Consider the following 18,707-nt stretch of genomic DNA (forward strand, 5'->3'; position numbering starts at 1 on the left):
GCACAGAAGAATCTACCAAAGCCGAGCGTGCGGACAGAGTACAAACCACTTCCATTCCTAGCCACGTGGCCAAGTAAGAGGAGGACGTATGTGCCCCAAGGACATGCACAAAGATGTTCAGAACAACATTCTATTCCATCAGCTAAAAACCGCAAACACTAAATGCCCACTAAGAGGAGAATGGATGAACAGATGCGGCACATTTATACAGCCAAATACCACATAAACAGCCACAAAACCAATCACAGCCTCCCGTGACGACAGAGGACTCTTACAAACCTGCTGTGCAACAAGAGAAATCCATCCAGAGAATAAATGAATGGACGGAGACAGCAGGCAAAACCCTCAAAAACCAGGCAAAACCAAATGACAGTGTCTGGGGAGACAGGCTCCGGGCAGTAAAGCTCACAACAAAAGCCAAGTTAAGGAGATTAAAGAGAATGACAACTTCATGCAATGTCCAGCCCTAAACCGGATCCTTGATTTAAAAAAACAAACAAACAAAAAAAAAGAGTTGCCATGAAGGCCCAAAGAGGGACAGCTGGCAAACCGTGAGTAGGGACTGCACATTGGTAACAGTGTTCTGTGAATGTTAAATTTCCTACCCCTGGCCACTGTATTATTGTGTAAGAGAATATCTTGCTTTTAAAGGACACATGCTGGTTAATTTAGGAGTAACGAGTCCTGTCTGCAACTTATTTTCAAATAGTTCATTAAAAACAACAGAAAGACCTGTACTCTAAAAATTACAAAACACTGACGAAAGAAATTGGAAAGAACACAAAGAAACAGAAAGACGTTCCATGCTCCTGGACTGGAGGAACAAATAACATCAAAATGGCGATACTACCCAAAACAATCTATACATTTAACGCACTCCCTATCAAAACACCAACAGCATTTTTCACAGAACTAGAACAAACAATCCTAAACTTTGTATGGATCCACGAAAGACCCCAAATAGCCCAAGCAATCTTGGAAAAGAAGAACAAAACTGGAGGCATCACAATTCCAGACTTCAAGTTATATTACAAAGCTAAAGTAATCAAAGCAGTATGGTACAAAAACAAAACAAACAAAAACAAAAAAACAAAAAAAAAAACAGAACAAAACAAAAATCCAAAAAACAGTATGGTACTAGCACATTAAAAAAGATCACATAGACCAATGGAACAGAATAGAAAACCCAGAAGTAACCCCACAATTATATGCTTAACCTTTGACAAAGGAGGAAAGAATATACAATGGTAAAAGGACAGTCTCTTCAACAAATGGTGGTGGGAAAACTGAACTGCTACACGCAGCAGAATGAAGCTAAACTATTTTATTATACTACACACAAAAATAAACTCAAAAAAAGGGAGCCCAGGTGGCTCAGTTGGTTGAGCGTGTGACTCTTGATTTCGGCTCAGGTCATGATCTCAGGTCACGCTCTGTGGACTTGAACCCCATGTTGGGCACTGCGCTGACGGCGTGGAGCCTGCGTGGGAATCTCTCTCCCTCTCTCTCTGCCCCTCCCCTGCTCATGTGTGCACACACACGTGCTCTCTCTCACAAATAAACAAAATTAAAAACAATAATAAACTCAAAATAGATCAAGGACCTAAATGTGAGACCCGAAGCCATTAACAATCCTAGAAGAGAGCACAGAAAGCAATTTCTTTGACATCGGCCATAGCAACATCTTTCTACACAGGTTTCCTGAGGGAAGGGAAACAAAAGCAAAAATAAACTACTGGGACTACATCAAAACTAAAAGTTTCGCCAACAAAACTAAAAGACGACCTATGGGACGGAAGAAGATATTTGCGAATGTATCTGGTAAAGGATTAGTATCCAAAATCCAAGAACTTCCACAAGTTGACACCAAAAAACCCCAAATAATCCAATTAAAAAATGGGCAGAAGACACGAACATTTTTCCGAAGAAGTCACACGGATGGCCCACAGACACATGAACAGATGCTCAACATCACTCATCATAAGGAAAACACAAATCAACACTACAATGGGGTATCACCTCACACCTGTCAGAATGGCTAAAAATCAAAAACACAAGAAACGAGGGTTGCTAAGGATGTGGAGAAAAAGGAACCCTTGTGCACTGTCGGTGGGAATGCAAACTGGTGCAGCCACTGGGGAAAACGGTATGGAGGTTCCTCAAAAAATTACAAATAGAACTACCCTACAATCCAGGAATTGCACTACCGAATATTTACCCAAAGAAAAACAGTAATTCAGAGGCATGTGCTCTTACGTTTACTGCAGCGTTATTTATAATAGCCAAATTCCAGAAAAAGTCCAAGTGTCCATTGACAGGTGAATGGACTAAGACGACGTGAGGTGCATGCGTGCTGCGTGTGTGTGTGTGTGTGTGTGTGTGTGTGTGTAGAAACATAAAAAAGAATGAAATCCTCTAAGGACCTCGTATAAGCAGAATTATACGGTATTTGTCTTTTCGTGACTGGCTTCTCTCTCTTAGCACAGTCCTCAAGGTATTCTTTAGATTAAAAAAAAAAAAGCTATTAAGAATTCTCTGGTCTCTTTTTACCTAATTCAACATTATATGATTAGCGAAAAATTAATAAATCATGGTACAGTAAAGATTAAATTTCCTTTTTTTAAAAAAAAAATTATTTTTGAGAGAGTGTGTGCAAGAGGGGGAGGGGCAGATGGAGGGTGGGGTAGACAGAGGATCGAGAACGGGCTCTGGGCCGAGAGCCCGATCCAGGGCTCAAAGTCACAAATCGTGAGATGATGACCTGAGCCAAGGTCGGACGTTTAACCAACTGAGCCACCCAGGAGCCCCTAAATTTCTTTCTTCTATTTTAATTACCAAAGAGCATCTGTTGGTGTAAAAATTTTCAACTCAAAACAGAATTTCAAAGAAAAAAGCAGATATGGGCACTAAAGCAAAGCAAAATTATGTATGAAATTACACATGACAAGTATTTTTGAAAGAAGAAAATGGAGACAATAAATCTAGATAAGTTAAGGGAAAAAAATAGCGTTTCGTAAGTCACAAAGCTTCTTTCCAGGCAAGTGTGATTTCACTGTCATTCCCTCACCAGTAGTTTCTTTATTTAAGTGATTTTCTCTCCCCCAAATGCAATTCTACTAAAACCCCACACAAAACAGAAAAGTAAAACATCTCCATACAAAGCGGAGACTTGGATCCCTAGGGCCAGCTCAGTCTCCTCCGAACCCTTGGGAATGACCGCCACATAACCTAAGGACTGCAGAATACGGCGTCAAAGCCAAAACGACGACCTCCAACTGCCGTGTCCTGTATGGATAAGCTGCTCCCTACTCCGATATTCAGATGGACAACAGATTCTGGGGACATGTTCTCTATTTCCTATGAAGAACTAAAGGAAAACACAGACACACAGACCCCCATCCTACTTCCATACCAGGTACTGCGTGTTTTAGGCTAAAAAATTCAGGACCTTTACCTGGAGCAGTGGATCTCACTGGGGGCGTCTTCCTCTTGGCCAAGAAGTTTCTCAGTTGTGCTTGTTTCACGGGGGACAGTTTGGCTGCAAGAAATTCAAGAACCGTTAAGTACTTAAGACTTGGTTTTTTAAGGTGTCAACAGAAGAGAACAGACAGGTGAAGACGGAGAAGGTGTTTACCCGGCACTCTGGGCAAGGGCTTGGTGTGGGATTCTATGCTGGTTTTCAACAAGGCATTGCGGAGACTTTCGAGGTCACTGTCAAAACTGAAAAGAGGACAGGGTTACCTACAAACCGACTACGACCTGAGAAATCTCCCCGAATATAAATGCCAGAGATGAGAGCAACCCTAATGTAGAAACAGGAGATCTGAGCCATCAGTGTAGTCAATCCAAAAGGAGACAGATTCCAACCTTCCCCCAACCAGCAAACACAGCACCAACAATGCTTCAGCACAATGCGCATTTGGCCTAAAGGCACAACCACAAAATCCCCCTAGGAACTTCAGGGGAAAACTGTCTAACTGTCGGATCTGAAAGTTTCTGCTCAAAGTGACAAGTCTTGAGTTTCTAGAAAAGTTTGTCAACCTAATTCTGCCAGTTAATTTTCTTTTTTAAAAAATGTTTATTTTTGACAGAGAGAGAGAGAGACAGAGAGAGAGAGAGAGTGTGTGTGTGTGTGTGTGTGTGTGTGTGTGTGTGTGTGCAAGCAGGTGAGGGGCAGACGGGGGGCGGCGGGGGCGGACAGAGGATCCAAAGCAGACTCTGCACAGACAGCAGAGAGTCCGATGCGGGACTCAAACCCACGAAACGTGAGATGATGACCCGAGCTGAAGTCAGACACTTAATGGACTGAGCCACCCAGGTGCCCCTCTACCAGCTGATTTTCAAAAGAACAACACTATTTCTGTAGAATCTGCCGTCATCTATTGGCACCTGTTTCATCAGGCACACTTAATTTCACTCTGATGATCCTCTGACGGAGGTACTGTTACCTCCATTTTTTTAGGATCAGAGAGGGTGAGGAACCTGACCAGGATCCCACAGGTGACAGCAGAGTCACCTTCAAACCCACATCCGAACTACAACTTTTGCACCTGACTCCCGAGCAGTTGCCCGTTCCTTCACCCACATCCATCGAGTGCCAGTGGCATTGCCGGGCCTGTTTTCCTGCACACCTGTGAGGGCTGCTCTGGGAGCTAACATCCGAGGGGAGGCTCCACTGGGAGGTCTGGTTATAGAGACGGAGCTGCTGGAGACTGTCCACCAGTTGGTTCAACCTCTTCCTCTGCTGGTTGATGATTTCCCGGTTGTTGGCGAGGGTGTTGAACAGCGTCTCTCGCTCCGGGACCAGCAAGCGCCTGGTGACGGCAAAGAGGAAGGAATTCAGCGTGAATGGTCCAAGTACCACGACTGTAACAGTGAAAGTATAAAACGGAGAACATCCAGGAGACAAGCAGCGTCGGGGAATTACCAGAACACAAAAAGAGGACGAAAGCCGTACAAAGATGATACAGAAAGAGGAACAAGCGGCTGAGGGTAAGCAGGCCAGGCCTGCAGCAGAGGACAGCATAACCAGACAAAACCTCACGGAGGTTCTCGACGAGGGTGGGAGGCAGAGTCAAAAGTGAGGGCAAGGAGGAGCAGGTTCAGCTACACACTCAGGGTTTGTGTGGTTTTTTGTGTGTAAATTATACTAACAAACAAAGCCTGGGGTCCACTGGAGGTCTATGGGGAGGTCATGTCTCCAGCGTGCTATCAAGAAACACTGGGATTAAGTAGCAGCAAGGGGATAGCCCACCTGAAAGAGCTCAAAGCAGAAAGGAACAACAGTCCCTTTCTTTCTGGTGACAAGGCAGTTCAACATAAATTTCTAAAAAGGCATTTCAGTAGGGTACAAGGTAATATTTAGAAGGGTTTAAAAACAGAGATGCACCGAAAAACTATACAGATTTAAGAACTTAAACTCCGCAGGAAGGGAAGTTTAAAAAAAAAAAAAAAAGGCACGTGAAGGAGAAAATCCATAGGGTTGTCATAAAGGAGAAGAGAGTCTGGTTTCTCCGTTACCATCATGCACTTTTACAAAAGCCGACTTCTTAATTAGCAAAGAGAAATCCAACAAGATTCAGAACAGAATGTTCCTGCTGTCGGGTCAAGCCATTCTCTCCCATGCGCTTGAACGTGAATTCAGAACCAGGGCAGGGAGTGTGAAACCTCGAATGGGGCCCCACTGCCCAGGGGACAAGTGCTCCAGGCCAGAGGCCACGGAACCCTCCCCCTGACCGGCATCTGCAGCATCACCGCTCACCTCTACCTTCCCTGATCTGTGCTCCAAACGGAGGCACGCAGGTCAGGTACAAAACCTTCCTCCACACTGTACGATGCAATGTATTAAATTCTGTTTACTGAATTTTAAGCACATTCGAGCCCTGCCCCTGACATCACACCCAGGTTGCCCCACTTACAAGTTCTGTGATCCCACAGCTTCATAAACAAGTAAACAGATCATTTCCCGGTTTGTTTCCTTACAGGGCTAATCACACTAATCAAGTGTAGGTGTTTCAAAACGCGAGCATTTTGAGGGCCGATCTGTTTCTCGGCTTTCCTGTGGGCACTTCACTGTTCTCACAATGTACTGCCTTCTGTTCCTTAGGGAACACGGAGGGCATACAGCCAAACATCCGGGGACAGAAGGCCAGGGTAGGACAAAGTTCTCCTGTGCCTTTCTTCCCTTCCTTCCTTGTAAGTCGTCCACACTAATTAGGAATGCTTCCTCAACAAGATTTGGAATATACAGAAAAGCAGAAAAGTTCCCCTTAACCCCATTCGCAGCTGTAAACGAATATGGTGACAGATTTCTAGCCTTTTTTCTACACTGAGGCCTCCAAACTGAGATCATCCAGTATGGTTTTTGTCTTCTCCTTCTCCAGGTTTTATATATCGGATCTAACAATTATCATTATGTGATTGTTTCATATATTTCATGTCACACACAACGCGTATTTAATGATTTTCTGACAACATGCTACGCAGCGGTCACGCAGAATTCTGTGACCGGACTCACGGGGTGGCTCCTCTAACTTCTAGATACTAGGTCATGTCCAATTTCTCGCTATCATAACTCGTGCCGCGACACCAACTCCTCTATGTTGATGGTTGTGAGAGCTGCTATTATTTCTGTAGAACAAGTTTCTAGAAATACGGTGACTGGGTCGCAAAAAATAAACACCTGTAGGGTTTTGGATCCATGTTCCTAAACCATCTCTTAAAAAGCCTACAGCAGGGGCGCCTGGGTGGCGCAGTCGGTTAAGCGTCCGACTTCAGCCAGGTCATGATCTCACGGTCCGTGGGTTCGAGCCCCGCATCGGGCTCTGGGCTGATGGCTCGGAGCCTGGAGCCTGTTTCCGATTCTGTGTCTCCCTCTCTCTCTCTGCCCCTCCCCCGTTCATGCTCTGTCTCTCTCTGTCCCAAAAATAAATAAACGTTGAAAAAAAAAAAAAAAATCTTTAAAAAGCCTACAGCAGTATCTCCTGCCACCCAGGGTGGATGAGGGACCTTGCTCACTTTTGTTTTCTCTTTTGTTCCAGATGCCGATCCCATTCCAAGTCCAGCACGTCATTCACATCTTGGACGGCAAATTTCACATACTGATGGAGGCGCCGGATTTCCTACAAGGAAAAAAAAAAAAAATGAGAAAGCAAATGACTGTTTTCCAGGAGCCTGGAGGGAGGTGCACCAAAACAATCAAAATAATTTTGCAAGGTTTTTCCACTAAGAACCAGAAGGAACAAAGAAAATACAACAGGCTTTAATCGAATCATTCGAATGGCGTGATTAAAATGAACAACGGAACTCAACCTTTTTAACCGTGACAGAGAGGCGGCACAAAGCAACGGGAAAGAGATCGGGCGTGCCGGTCTAGGGCTCCAGGGAAAACGCTGTGGCTCATTCTCTCATTTGTCAGCTCCTACAGAGTAACTCAACGTGCTCCGGGTATTTTCCACTGCACGCTGCTGCTCAGACAGCGCACCCGTGTAGGTTTTGCTCTCCCGCCCGTGAAATTAACTGTAACACAGACAAAACTATCCTACAAGAGCGCCGCAGGTAATTCTGAACCTGTCTGTTCACAGCACAGGACCCGTAAGTCTTCCTACCGGTGGAGAAAAACTCCCCTCTTCTCAAAGGGGAGTATCAGCAATAGAAACGGAATTGACCATCACTAGACTTCACATCTATTCATCTTAGGCCTGCAGTAGTTTTCTTTAAGTTTCAATGCAGAGTTAACCTTCATGGCTATACAACCACTTTCTCGAAAATAAAAAGTAAAATGAAGATAAAGCATTCCATTAAGCACATACACAAAGGCAGGCAACGTGCGATACACCGGGAGTCATCTTTACATCTGTACAAAGTTCGTACCGTGTTTCATTTTAAAAATTACTCTGGGGTAAGGGTATATGCCCCAACTGAAAGAGAGCAAATGTCATTTAAAAAGAGCCAGGCTGGGGCGCCTGGGTGGCTCAGTCGGTTAAGCGGCCGACTTCGGCTCAGGTCATGATCTCGCGGTGTGTGGGTTCGAGCCCCGCGTCGGGCTCTGTGCTGACAGCTCAGAGGCCTGCTTTGGATTCTGTGTCTCCCTCTCTCTGACCCTCCCCCGTTCATGCTCTGTCTCTCTCTGTCTCAAAAAAATAAACGTTAAAAAAAAAAAAAATTAAAAAAAAATAAAAAGAGCCAGGCTGATCCCAGGGAGAAGTAGCAGTGACCCGAGCAACAAATATAAGTTGCAACGCCCTGCTCGATGGCGGCAGGGAGGCCTTCTTCTCTGAGCACAAGGGTGACTGTGCCTCTGTGAGCTCACTAGCATTGTTGCTTCCAAGCGCCCTCCCACTCTGCCTACCAGAAAAGCGAGCTTCTCTTTCAAGGCCTGTCATAGATACTTCGTTTCTGTGGCTTAGCGGCTCCCTCGTCTGCAATGCCATAGCAACACGTCCCACGTCATATTTATACGTTCCCTTTTCCACTGCCACGCACCCAGCCACCGGGATGGCACGGCACAGCACAGCGGTTAAGAGCGCAGGCTCTGAGCCACACTCAGGGTCCAGCATTTATTTGTGGGGACACTCGGGCAGTTCCAGTATCTGTTTCCTTCTCCCCTTCCGTACACGGCATATACTGGATAAGTGCTATTATTATCTGCTTAGTACTGTGAAAAGAGAAAAGCATCTCCTTTTGAATGTCCCCCCAGAGCTGCATGCTTTTCTTCCAGTTTGGACACAGGGCAAGAGGTGAAAACGCACGTGACAAGCAAGCGTATCTGGATGCAACACGGAGGGGGTAATCTGAGGAGGGGCAGGCAGGGAGTCTGCTTTCTCTGAGACGGTAAACATCCACGGTCCTCCAGTGATACCACAAGGACTGAGTGACACAGCAGGGGTCCTTCGGCCTCTCCAGGACAGGACCATTTCGCTCATTTCCTACTATAGTCAGTTTACCAGGCGTGGGACAGAAATGGCAGACAGAGTAGAGTCCACAGCCTCCAACCCTCTGAGGCAGGAGGGGATTCAGCCCAGTCACAGACCTCACATCCTAGGTGAGGAAGACCGGAGCGGCCACCCGTGCACCCTTCCCTACCGGGACCCTGGGCAAATGCGAGGAGGCAGGAGGTGACCCCGCTAAGGCTGGAGACACAACAATTTTCAGTAAATTGGAAGATGAAAACAAAAACCAGATTTCGCTGCAACAGAGAGTAAGAATAATTATGAACGGATAAGAGAAGTAACCTTGCTGAAGTCCGGTGTACGGGAAAGGGCCCCAGCAAGTGGAGCTTTCCATCAGGTTCCACTCGAACTAACAACATCACCATGGGCAAACTCAGCCCAGGGGACCCAACTTCCTTATCTGCATACTGGGATCAACAACGCTCACCTTGCAGAGCAGCGGGTTTTGAAGTCCAGAAATAATGTGCAAAAAACACCCAGCAGAGTATTAGCACTCAATGAGGAGTTGCTACATGAACGCTTATTCGTTATCTGATCTATAAATACATTGTTCCCAACGGTATGCTTTCCCCCAAGCATAAAGTTTAATAAAGAATTCTGTTTGTGGGGCATCTGGGTGGCTCGGTTTGTTTGGGCGTCCGACTTTGGCTCAGGTCACAATCTCGCGGTCCGTGGGTTTGAGCCCCGCATCGGTCTCTGTGCTGACAGCTCAGAGCCTGGAGCCTGCTTTGGATTCTGTGTCTCCCTCTCTCTCTGTTCTTCCCCTACCTACACTCTCTCTCTCAAAGGTAAATAAAGATTAAAAAAAAAAAAAAAGAATTGTTTGTTTTCATCCTAAAAAAATTAAATGGAAAAGTGCGGTTTTCTTTGTCACAGCTAAGGAAATCTATGCAAAGTAGGTAAATGATTCGCAGGAAGTTAACAACTTCATGGGGGCAGCCTTCCAAATCAGGACATCATAAAGGAGACGGACTGGCAGAGTTGGTTTTACGAAGCTCACCACGGCCGGATCCTCTTACCTGGAGCTTTGCTTCGCTCTTGGGATCCAGGGGTCTCTTATAGAGCAAGTGCACATATCCAGAGTCACAATTTCTCTCATTTTGCTCTCTGGCTTCTTCAACGCCAGCAAAGCCCTCAAGTAAGGTTGTTTTCAGGGTACTTATATCTCCATGAAGAGACTAGAAAAGGTACAAGGATGTTTTAATACAAAAAAAATTGTGCCATTTCTAAGAAACAGACCTTTCTGCCTGGATCACGGAAGGTGGTGGCTCTCAGTTACCATGACACCCAGGTGTGAACAGTTAACAGTCACGCAAAGAAGAAATTCACTGCACGGAAAGAAAAATACCGATGCTCGCTTTTTAAAAATTAATCTTTTTCCTCATTAAAAACCCCACACAGTCTATTGGCCAGAAACTCAGAGAAGGAGAAAAACTACTGACAGCACCTACAGTCCTACTCCCTGAAGATAATCACTGCTGACTCCCTGCAGAGCTCTCCTCTTTCGAAACACGTCAAGGGCAGGGCCCTGGAGGCAGACGCTCCGGGACTGGCTTGTGGAAACTGGGTGGCTTTGGGCAAGTTATTTCACCTCACTACCCGTCAGCCTCTTGACTTGCAAGAGAGACAGAGCAAGTGGCACCTACCGAACAGGGCAGTTTGAGGATTCAGCAAGGTAACACACTGCAGGCACACGGTAACCAGGAATAGTAACAGGGGAAATACTAGTAACAGCCAACACTTGAGGTCTTTATACCGGACATGCCCCTCAACCTAACTCTTTGTTATAGCCCAACAATTTACTACAAAATATGGGAAATTTTCAAATATACCTGAACTAGCAACCATAACGGATCTTTCTGGAATGCCCTGTAGGTGTCAACAGGGCAGAAACTACTACTATTATTCCATTTTCTCAGTCTAAAACCTGGCATAGCTACGTTAACTTGCCCAAAGTCACATAATGAAGTGCTGAAGGTAGGATCTGAACTTTGGCACTCCTAGGCAAACTACTCGTCCTTCTAAAAGCCACCACCAGTGGTCCTCGCAGAATGAAGGACATACACCCACGGAGTGCTAGGAGAGCAACTTTTACAAGTGCATCAGCAGGCACAGACCTCTGTGGTCTCTTTAATCTCCAAAAGGAAAGTGTGCAGGTCGTCGGATTCCGTTCGCAGAATCTTCATCTCCTCCGAAGTGCCCACTTGGAAACAAGCTTTGGAAGTGCGGGCTTTCAGCTCTCCCAACTCCTTCTGAAAGTGTGCGATCTGCAGAAGCCACGGAAGAGGAAGCACCCCCTCAGTCCGAACGGCACGGCAGCACCGTCACTGCCCCTGCGCCCTGGCAAGCACGACCCCCTGGGAGCACCACGGCCAGACGCCGGAACAAAAGGCTCGTGCGGGGTCTGCGCTCAGAGCCGCTCCCGTCTCACTGCCAGAGCTACGTCTGGGAAAAATCTCCAGGATCGACTTTACCTCCTCCCCGATTCCAGCCATCACAGGATCTGACTCTTTCCACGGATGGCCCTGCTTTTCCGTAACAGGAGGCTGAAGTGATTTGGCCTGAAACGGAAGGCGAGAGGTTGACAGGTGCACCCCCACCACACGTACTGATTCTTGAAGCCGGTGCTGCTTCGGCACCTGCGCCCTCGTGATACAGTCACCGCTCCCTCACTTGTTCTTTCGAACCCATGCCGACCGGGTACCTACTTGGTGTAAGGCACGTTCTAGACAGTGGAGAGAGGGGTGAACAAGACGGAGGAGGGCCCTACTCTCGTGGAACTTAACGTCTCCTGGGCCAAGACAGGTAAGAAGTAAACACTTCAGCCAGGGACAGTGACATGGCAAAAGAGAAAGGGGGTGCTTCTGGAGGTGAGATGGCCCAGAACGCCCTCACCGAGCACAGTCTCTGAACTGAACCCTGAGGTAGAGCAGACAGCTACGGGAAGTTCTGGGGGAAGCACCTGCCAGGCAGCGAGAAGAGCAAGCACAAAGAATGCGAGGCACGAAACATGTGTGGCATGCTGGGGGCAGAGAGTAAATGTGGACACAGTGATGTCAGGGAGGAAGGTGGAGAGGGCAGGGGTGGGTCGTGTACAACTAAAACAAGGAGTTTGGATGTTTTTCTAAGTGCGCTGGGAAGCTTCTTAGAGTCCCAGGAGAGTTTATTCTTTGCTTTACGATTTTAAAAGATCCCTCCTGCTGTTAAATCGAGCACAGATATCAGTGAGAGGGAGAAGAAGTAGGGAGAGCAGTCAGGAGGGTAACGACGCAAGAGAGGACAATGGCCTGAACGATGACATTAGCAGGAGCGACAGAGATGTGGATTTACGTCACACACACACCCCACCAGAGCACAGATGACAAGTCCTTCCACTAGTAAGGACTAGGGAGAGGTTCTGTTCAATAGAGAAATCTAGAATGACTTCTCGGTTTGGAGCTTGAGCAAACGACCTGGAATGGTTGTGGGGGAGGCAGAAATCAAGGATTCTGCTGTATGGACGTTAGAAGACATTATAGAGATGGCTTCTAGATTATTTGATATCTGCAACAATTAACAGAGAATTTTTAGACTGCGTGAGCAACCATTAAAACAGCAAACATTTATCTAATAAATACCATGTGCCATGCACTATGCCTAACACTAGACCCGTCACCTGGGCGTTTACTGTATACCTGTATGGGTGCGTGCCGTGGGCAGGATTGGGGCTGGTTGGGAAAAAGAAGCAAAAACCATGACTCCGGTCCTGAGGGCATGCAAATAATCAAGTGGGGAAAGTGACCTAAAATTCTCTTTAAGTCAAACCATAGAAATAAACTGAGGTGACAAATTATAAATCTAAATATGAAAAGTAAAATAATAAAGCTTTTAGAAAAACATAGGAAAGCATGGGGCGCCTGGGTGGCTCAGTCGGTTGAGCGTCCAACTTCAGCTTAGGTCATGATCTCACCGCTCGTGACTCTGAGCCCCGCGTCGGGCTCTGTGCCGACAGACTGGAGCCCGGAGCCTGCTTCCGATTCTGTGTCTCCCTCTCTCTGCCCCTCCCCTGCTTACAGTCTGTCTCTTTCTCTCAAAAATAAACGTTAAAGGGGCGCCTGGGTGGCGCAGTCGGTTAAGCGTCCGACTTCAGCCAGGTCACGATCTCACGGTCCGTGAGTTCGAGCCCCGCGTCAGGCTCTGGGCTGATGGCTCGGAGCCTGGAGCCTGTTTCCGATTCTGTGTCTCCCTCTCTCTCTGCCCCTCCCCCGTTCAGGCTCTGTCTCTCTCTGTCCCAAAAATAAATAAACGTTGAAAAAAAAAAAAATTTTTAAAAAAATAAACGTTAAAAAAAATTTTTTTAAAAAGCAACAACAACACAGGAAAGAAGCTTTTGGACCTTGGAACCAGAAATGATTTCTAAAATAGAACACAAAGAGCACTCATCATAAAACAAAAGTTGATATACTGAACTGTACCAAGAACTATATTAAGTCATCAAAAGAAACCACAAATAGAATGAAGACAATTCAGAGTGAGAAAGTATCTGCATTATGTGTGCGTGTATGTGCGTGTGTACCTGACAAGGAACTCTTACGAATCACTAAGACATACACCCCATAAAAGAAGATATTCAACTGGCCAAAACCATATGGAAAAAAGGCTCAATTTTAGCGGTCATCAGGAAAATATTAATTAAAATCATAAAGTACAACAATAAAAAAATGAAAAATACAAAGACTAGTGAGGATATGGACCAGCTGAACCGCTATATACTCACGGTGGGAATTTACTAAAGAGAAATCTATGTATATTCTATGGCCCAGCAATTCCATTCCTAGGTGTATGCCCAACAGAAATGCATACGTATGTTCACCCAAAGACATCAACTACCATGGTCACAGCAACGCTATTCACAATGATTTAAACCCAGAAGCTCTTCAGATGTGTCAAGGGTAGAATAAAGACTTGTAGCATAGCCACCCGATGAATTCCATATAGTCACAACAATATGGATCGATTTCACAAACATTGTTTGTAAAACCAACTCAACATTATGTTGAGCCAAACACAAGAATACACACTGTGTAGAAAAAAAGAAAGAAAGAAAGAAAGAAAGAAAGAAAGAAAGAAAGAAAGAAAAGAAAAGAAAAGAAAGAATACCGTGTGAACCCATTTCAGAGAAGGTATGAACAGGCCAAACTAAGCTATGCTGTTAGAAGTCATAGCAGGGAGCTCCCTTGGGCCAGGAGAATGAGTAGAAGGGCATACATGAGGGAGAATTCTGGCATTCTGGTAATGTTCCATCTCTTCATCTGGGGGTTGGCTGCCAAGGTGAATTCAGCTAGTGTACGGGTGTATTTTTTTTCCCCCTATGTGTATTATGTGTTAATAAAAAAGTAAAATAAACCAAAATCTTATGGAAAGGCACAGAAACAGAGGACCCCAGATAGATTAGTCGGTTACTTTGGAAATGAGAAAAAAAAAAAAAAAAAAAAATCAGGTGCTACAGTCTTTTCAGACATAAGGAGAATACAACAAGTGACCAGCACAGCAGGGACAAGCTCAGGAACCAGAAGAGCAGACAATGCTAAGGCTCTGGGGCTGAGATAAATGGCTTTTATGCGCACACATTACAAATGTTCAAGGCTCATGTTCTAGTATTTCCCGTCACGTAGTCCCGAGTACTATTTCAAAGATATGGATTCTAAAACACGAACACCCATTTTATAATAAACACATACGACTGTTCGCATGAACAAACACAGCATTGTAAGTTGAGTTTCAACATACCTGGGGAGAGCCTGACTTTGCCACTGGAGGGGTTATCCTGGGTGACTTCTGTACCATTGAGGATGCTGGGCCCGGGCTGCCCTGAGCAGACCGCCCTGCTGGAATAAGAAGGCCGTGAAAACAGCATTTCTTCCCATTCTTTCTCTCAGCGTTATGTGTCCTTCACTCAAATCAAAAAAAAAAAAAAAAAAAAAAAAAAGCTTCCCAGTGCCCCTGGCCCTCCTATGATTTCTGTTACTAAGAATGATGTCCACAGTTTTTATTAGCCTGTTCCAAGATAACTAAAAAACACGTATTACATTTTCAGACACGAAACTGTTTTATAAAGCAGATAAAACTGGAATGTCTCTGAAAGTAGGCATGTGCATTTTTGTGCAGGCCCAGGAGGCTGGCCATTTGGCCCATCCTTACTCCCCAGAGGCACCTGCTGCACCTCTGAGAATGAGGAACAAAGTTTAAATAATCCCATCACCTTGTAAGAACTCATAGGGTCTTCAGGACCCTCGAGGAAGCTCCTGGAAGCTTCTCGAACAAGCCTTGCTCTGCTTCACTTTAGACTCCCCTAGGGAGCATTTAAAAAATAAACACACCAAAAACTCACACCTAAACCTCACCTCCAGAGAGCCTGATTGAACTGTCAGGGAAGAGATCCCCCAGTGAGTCTAACATGCTACTGAGGTTGCGATCCAATAACCTAGGACCCTCCAAACCTTAAGAATTAAATAATGGCAGGGGGCACCTGGCTGCCTCCATCGGGTGGAGCATGTGACTCTCGATCTTGGGGTGGTGAGTTCAAACCCCACATTGGGTGTGGAGCCTACTTAAAAATAAATAATGTAAAATTAAAATTAAAGTTAATTTAATTTAAAAATAAATAAAATTTAAAAAATAAATAAAATATAAAATAAAATAAAATAAAATAAAATAAAATAAAATAAAATAAAATAAAATAACGGCAATGGAAGGGCAGCGAGATGTGGGTGGTGAGCAGTGCAAAAGGAGACTGTGGACGCTCATCATGGTTCAAATCTTCTCTCCTACACTGAAAACAGATGTGAAAAGACGAAGGCAAGTCTCCTGAACTTTCTAGGTCTGTCTTTCAGAACTTGAGGGAAAGTCCTGGAATGAGGGGATTCTGGTAAACTCCATAAAGCAGCCTTCTCTCCTGAGCAATAGGTAAGGGAGAGGATTTCACGAATTCACGGCTCAATGCCTGCTCAGGATGTTACCAAGATAACATTATTCCTAACACTCAAACACCAAATGGCTACCCAAACACGTCTGGCTAGGTATTATCTCTGGCATTGGTGAAAATAACTCACACCTGGCAAACACCATCCTAACCACATAAGCAAGGAAACATTACTCATGTCAGGACAAAATGAGATCGTGCAATGCAATACACATCACCTATGTGGTATTACCACTCCAAATGTTGAAATGGAATCTCGTCCTATAGAAACAATCAGGTCCAAATTGAGGGCCAGCTCCCTAACTATTGGCCTGACCTCTTCACGAACATCAATGCTAAGAAAGAGGAACAGGACAAAGAAACGTGTGACACTAACACTAAAGAGAAAAAACTAAAACAGAATACAGAAAAAACTAAAACAGAAAATCTCCTTGAATGGAGAGAAAAAAGCCCTAAAGAACACTATTGGGACAACCACGGAAAGGTCAATGTGGGCTACCGATCAGATTATTGTTCAATTTCCTGAGTGTGCTAACGTACCAGGTACGCTTGTATTTGAGAGATACACGCTTAACGTGTTTAGGGGTGAAGGGCCTGCGAAGAACTCTCCAACGTCTTAGGAAAAAAATACATGTTAAAAAATAAAGACACAAAGCAAACGGTGCAAAATGTTACCAAGCGTTGCCTTGGTGAAGGGCCCAGTTTTCATTACACAATTTATGCAACCTTTCTGCAGGATGAAAGAAAAAAAGGCCAGGCACGTCTGTTCACAGAGTTTTACCATGCACTTGGATTCAACTTGGTTATGGTAACTATCACCACTTACAACCTGCGCTCAGTAAACGTGCTTACAGTAGGGCTGGGTATGAAAACCCAAAGACAGTCATCAGGGGCGATAAGCTTCACAGTCACCACAGGCTTTTCCTCTTTCACGCCAACTCCACGAATTGTTCCGTAACTGCCCTTTGCGTCGGGCAGGCTGCACGGGAGGGCAGATGCCACGCAACGAGACCCCGCCTGTGAATCGCCAAGTACACTTGGCTCCATGAGAAATGTCAGAGGGCCGAGGGTGGCAGCGTCGAGGCCACTGCAATCCTCCCCAGAGTACAGGCGTCACAGCACATTAGCGTGAGATACAGGAAGCAAGAAAAAATAATCCGGTCTGACTACGTGAGCTAGGATTCCTAACAAGTGAAACAGGCAAATGTAAGAATTCAGGGCTGATTTCCTTAAAATCATACCTGATGCCGAGGGAGAGACCGAGGACTTTGACGACACGGAGCTGGATGCCGAGAGGGGCGTGGGGTGGCTGAGAGGTCCGGAAGCAGCCGGCTTGGAGGCAGAGGGGAACGACAGCGTCGCAGGTGCAGCCTGGGAGCTGATGGCAGGGCTGGAGGGAGCCACGGCAGTGAACCTGAAACGGCGGTCCGACTGCATGAGGAGGGCCCCCACTGAGGCTCCTTCACACTGGTCCTGAGCAATGCTACCGAGGGACAACTTACCATCCCTATGCTTTTGCCTCTGTGAAACAGAAGTGTTCGGCTTTTTTTTTTTTTTTTTTAATGTTTATTTATGTTTGAGAGACAGAGTGTGAGCAGGGGAGGGGCAGAGAGAGAGGGAGACACAGACTCTGAAGCAGGCTCCAGGCTCTGAGCTGTCAGCACAGAGCCCGACGCGGGGCTCGAACTCACAAACTGTGAGATCATGACGTGAGCGAAGTCGGACGCTTAACCAGCTGAGCCACCCAGGCGCCCCAATGTTTGGCTATTTCTTATAAAAGGGGATCGCTCCAAGGAACCAATGATCTTCTGTGTATTCAGGAGCAAACTACTCAATGAAAATAAGTAGTAGTTAACATGAAGGAGAAATGAAGTTTATCAGGACATGAAATACCGATCTTCTATTCCATCAAGCTAAGTAAAAAAAGAGAGGCTGGGACTCCACTATTAGGAGAGGCTGGTATTCTCCTTCTCCCAAGGAAATCACTGAGAACTTGCTTTGGGCGATCACCTCCTCTGGGGAGTGAAAAAGACGAAAGGAGATCACTGTCTTTCGGATGCTTACGGGAATGGAAAATTAAGCTTTACCCACAGGGCAAAGTCTGTCAACAATCTAAATGTCCAGCATCAGATGACCGGCCATATAATTCACGGTACAGCGACAAAATGGAATACCAGGCAACTGTTAGGGTGAGGTGGCTGTGTGGTGACTTGATATCAACAGTGACAATGGCAGCAGTGGTGGTCACAGCCAGCACCGCGTCCATGGCGACAAGAGGTAGCAGAGATGAGTGGGGGAGGGCTGGGAGCGTTACGAGGAACAAGGGATCACTTTCATCAAGGGGCTTTGCGTTCCAGTGGGGAGAACGCAGCCAGAGACAAAGTTAAATAACAGGATAGGAGTGAGCTGGGTGGGGGGGACGTACATGGAGAGGAAAGTGAAGGATCACGCTAAGGAGTTTGGACAGTCCTCGAAGAACAATGAGAAGCCCCCAGGGACTGTCACGCAGGAGAGTCACCTGATGTGTGTACAACTTCACAGCTTACTGTGGTGGCTGTCAGAAAGCCGTTCAGAGAGTGAAGGGCAGACACGGGGCAAAGGGCTATAAGAGATTCATTCCCCGCACAGGGTGTATGTTCCTTATTGCCTCATTTTGTAAAATAAGGACTATCTCCTCCATTTTAAATCTGAAAAAAGCAAAAACAATCACTTAAATATAAACCTCTAATAACTTAAAAACAAGAAATTCTAAGAGACTCTTCTGGACTCCGTCCCCTGATTAAATGCAAACCTTT

General features: G+C 45.7%; 1 protein-coding gene across 8 annotated transcripts in view; it reads right to left on the bottom strand.

Annotated features, from left to right (window-relative positions):
• Nucleotides 1-18,707, bottom strand: part of NUP214 (nucleoporin 214) — a 94,409-nt gene that overhangs the window by 55,839 nt on the left and 19,863 nt on the right. For 6 of the 8 annotated variants that reach the window (XM_047098202.1, XM_047098200.1, XM_047098199.1 and 3 more), the window contains exons 13-21: nt 17,154-17,326; nt 14,721-14,818; nt 11,426-11,512; nt 11,069-11,218; nt 9,971-10,129; nt 7,018-7,121; nt 4,632-4,814; nt 3,635-3,720; nt 3,455-3,538 (exon numbers count right to left, since the gene is read on the bottom strand). In XM_047098202.1, the coding sequence (XP_046954158.1) occupies nt 3,455-3,538; nt 3,635-3,720; nt 4,632-4,814; nt 7,018-7,121; nt 9,971-10,129; nt 11,069-11,218; nt 11,426-11,512; nt 14,721-14,818; nt 17,154-17,326 (1,124 nt within the window). The remainder of the gene's footprint in view (nt 1-3,454; nt 3,539-3,634; nt 3,721-4,631; nt 4,815-7,017; nt 7,122-9,970; nt 10,130-11,068; nt 11,219-11,425; nt 11,513-14,720; nt 14,819-17,153; nt 17,327-18,707) is intronic. The other 2 variants (XM_047098203.1, XM_047098197.1) reach the window with 1 other exon arrangement.

The sequence above is a fragment of the Lynx rufus genome, unplaced genomic scaffold, assembly GCF_022079265.1.
Source record: "Lynx rufus isolate CCGP_SWC_20201006 ecotype Redwood Valley unplaced genomic scaffold, mLynRuf1.p SCAF_44, whole genome shotgun sequence".
NCBI lineage: Eukaryota > Metazoa > Chordata > Mammalia > Carnivora > Felidae > Lynx > Lynx rufus.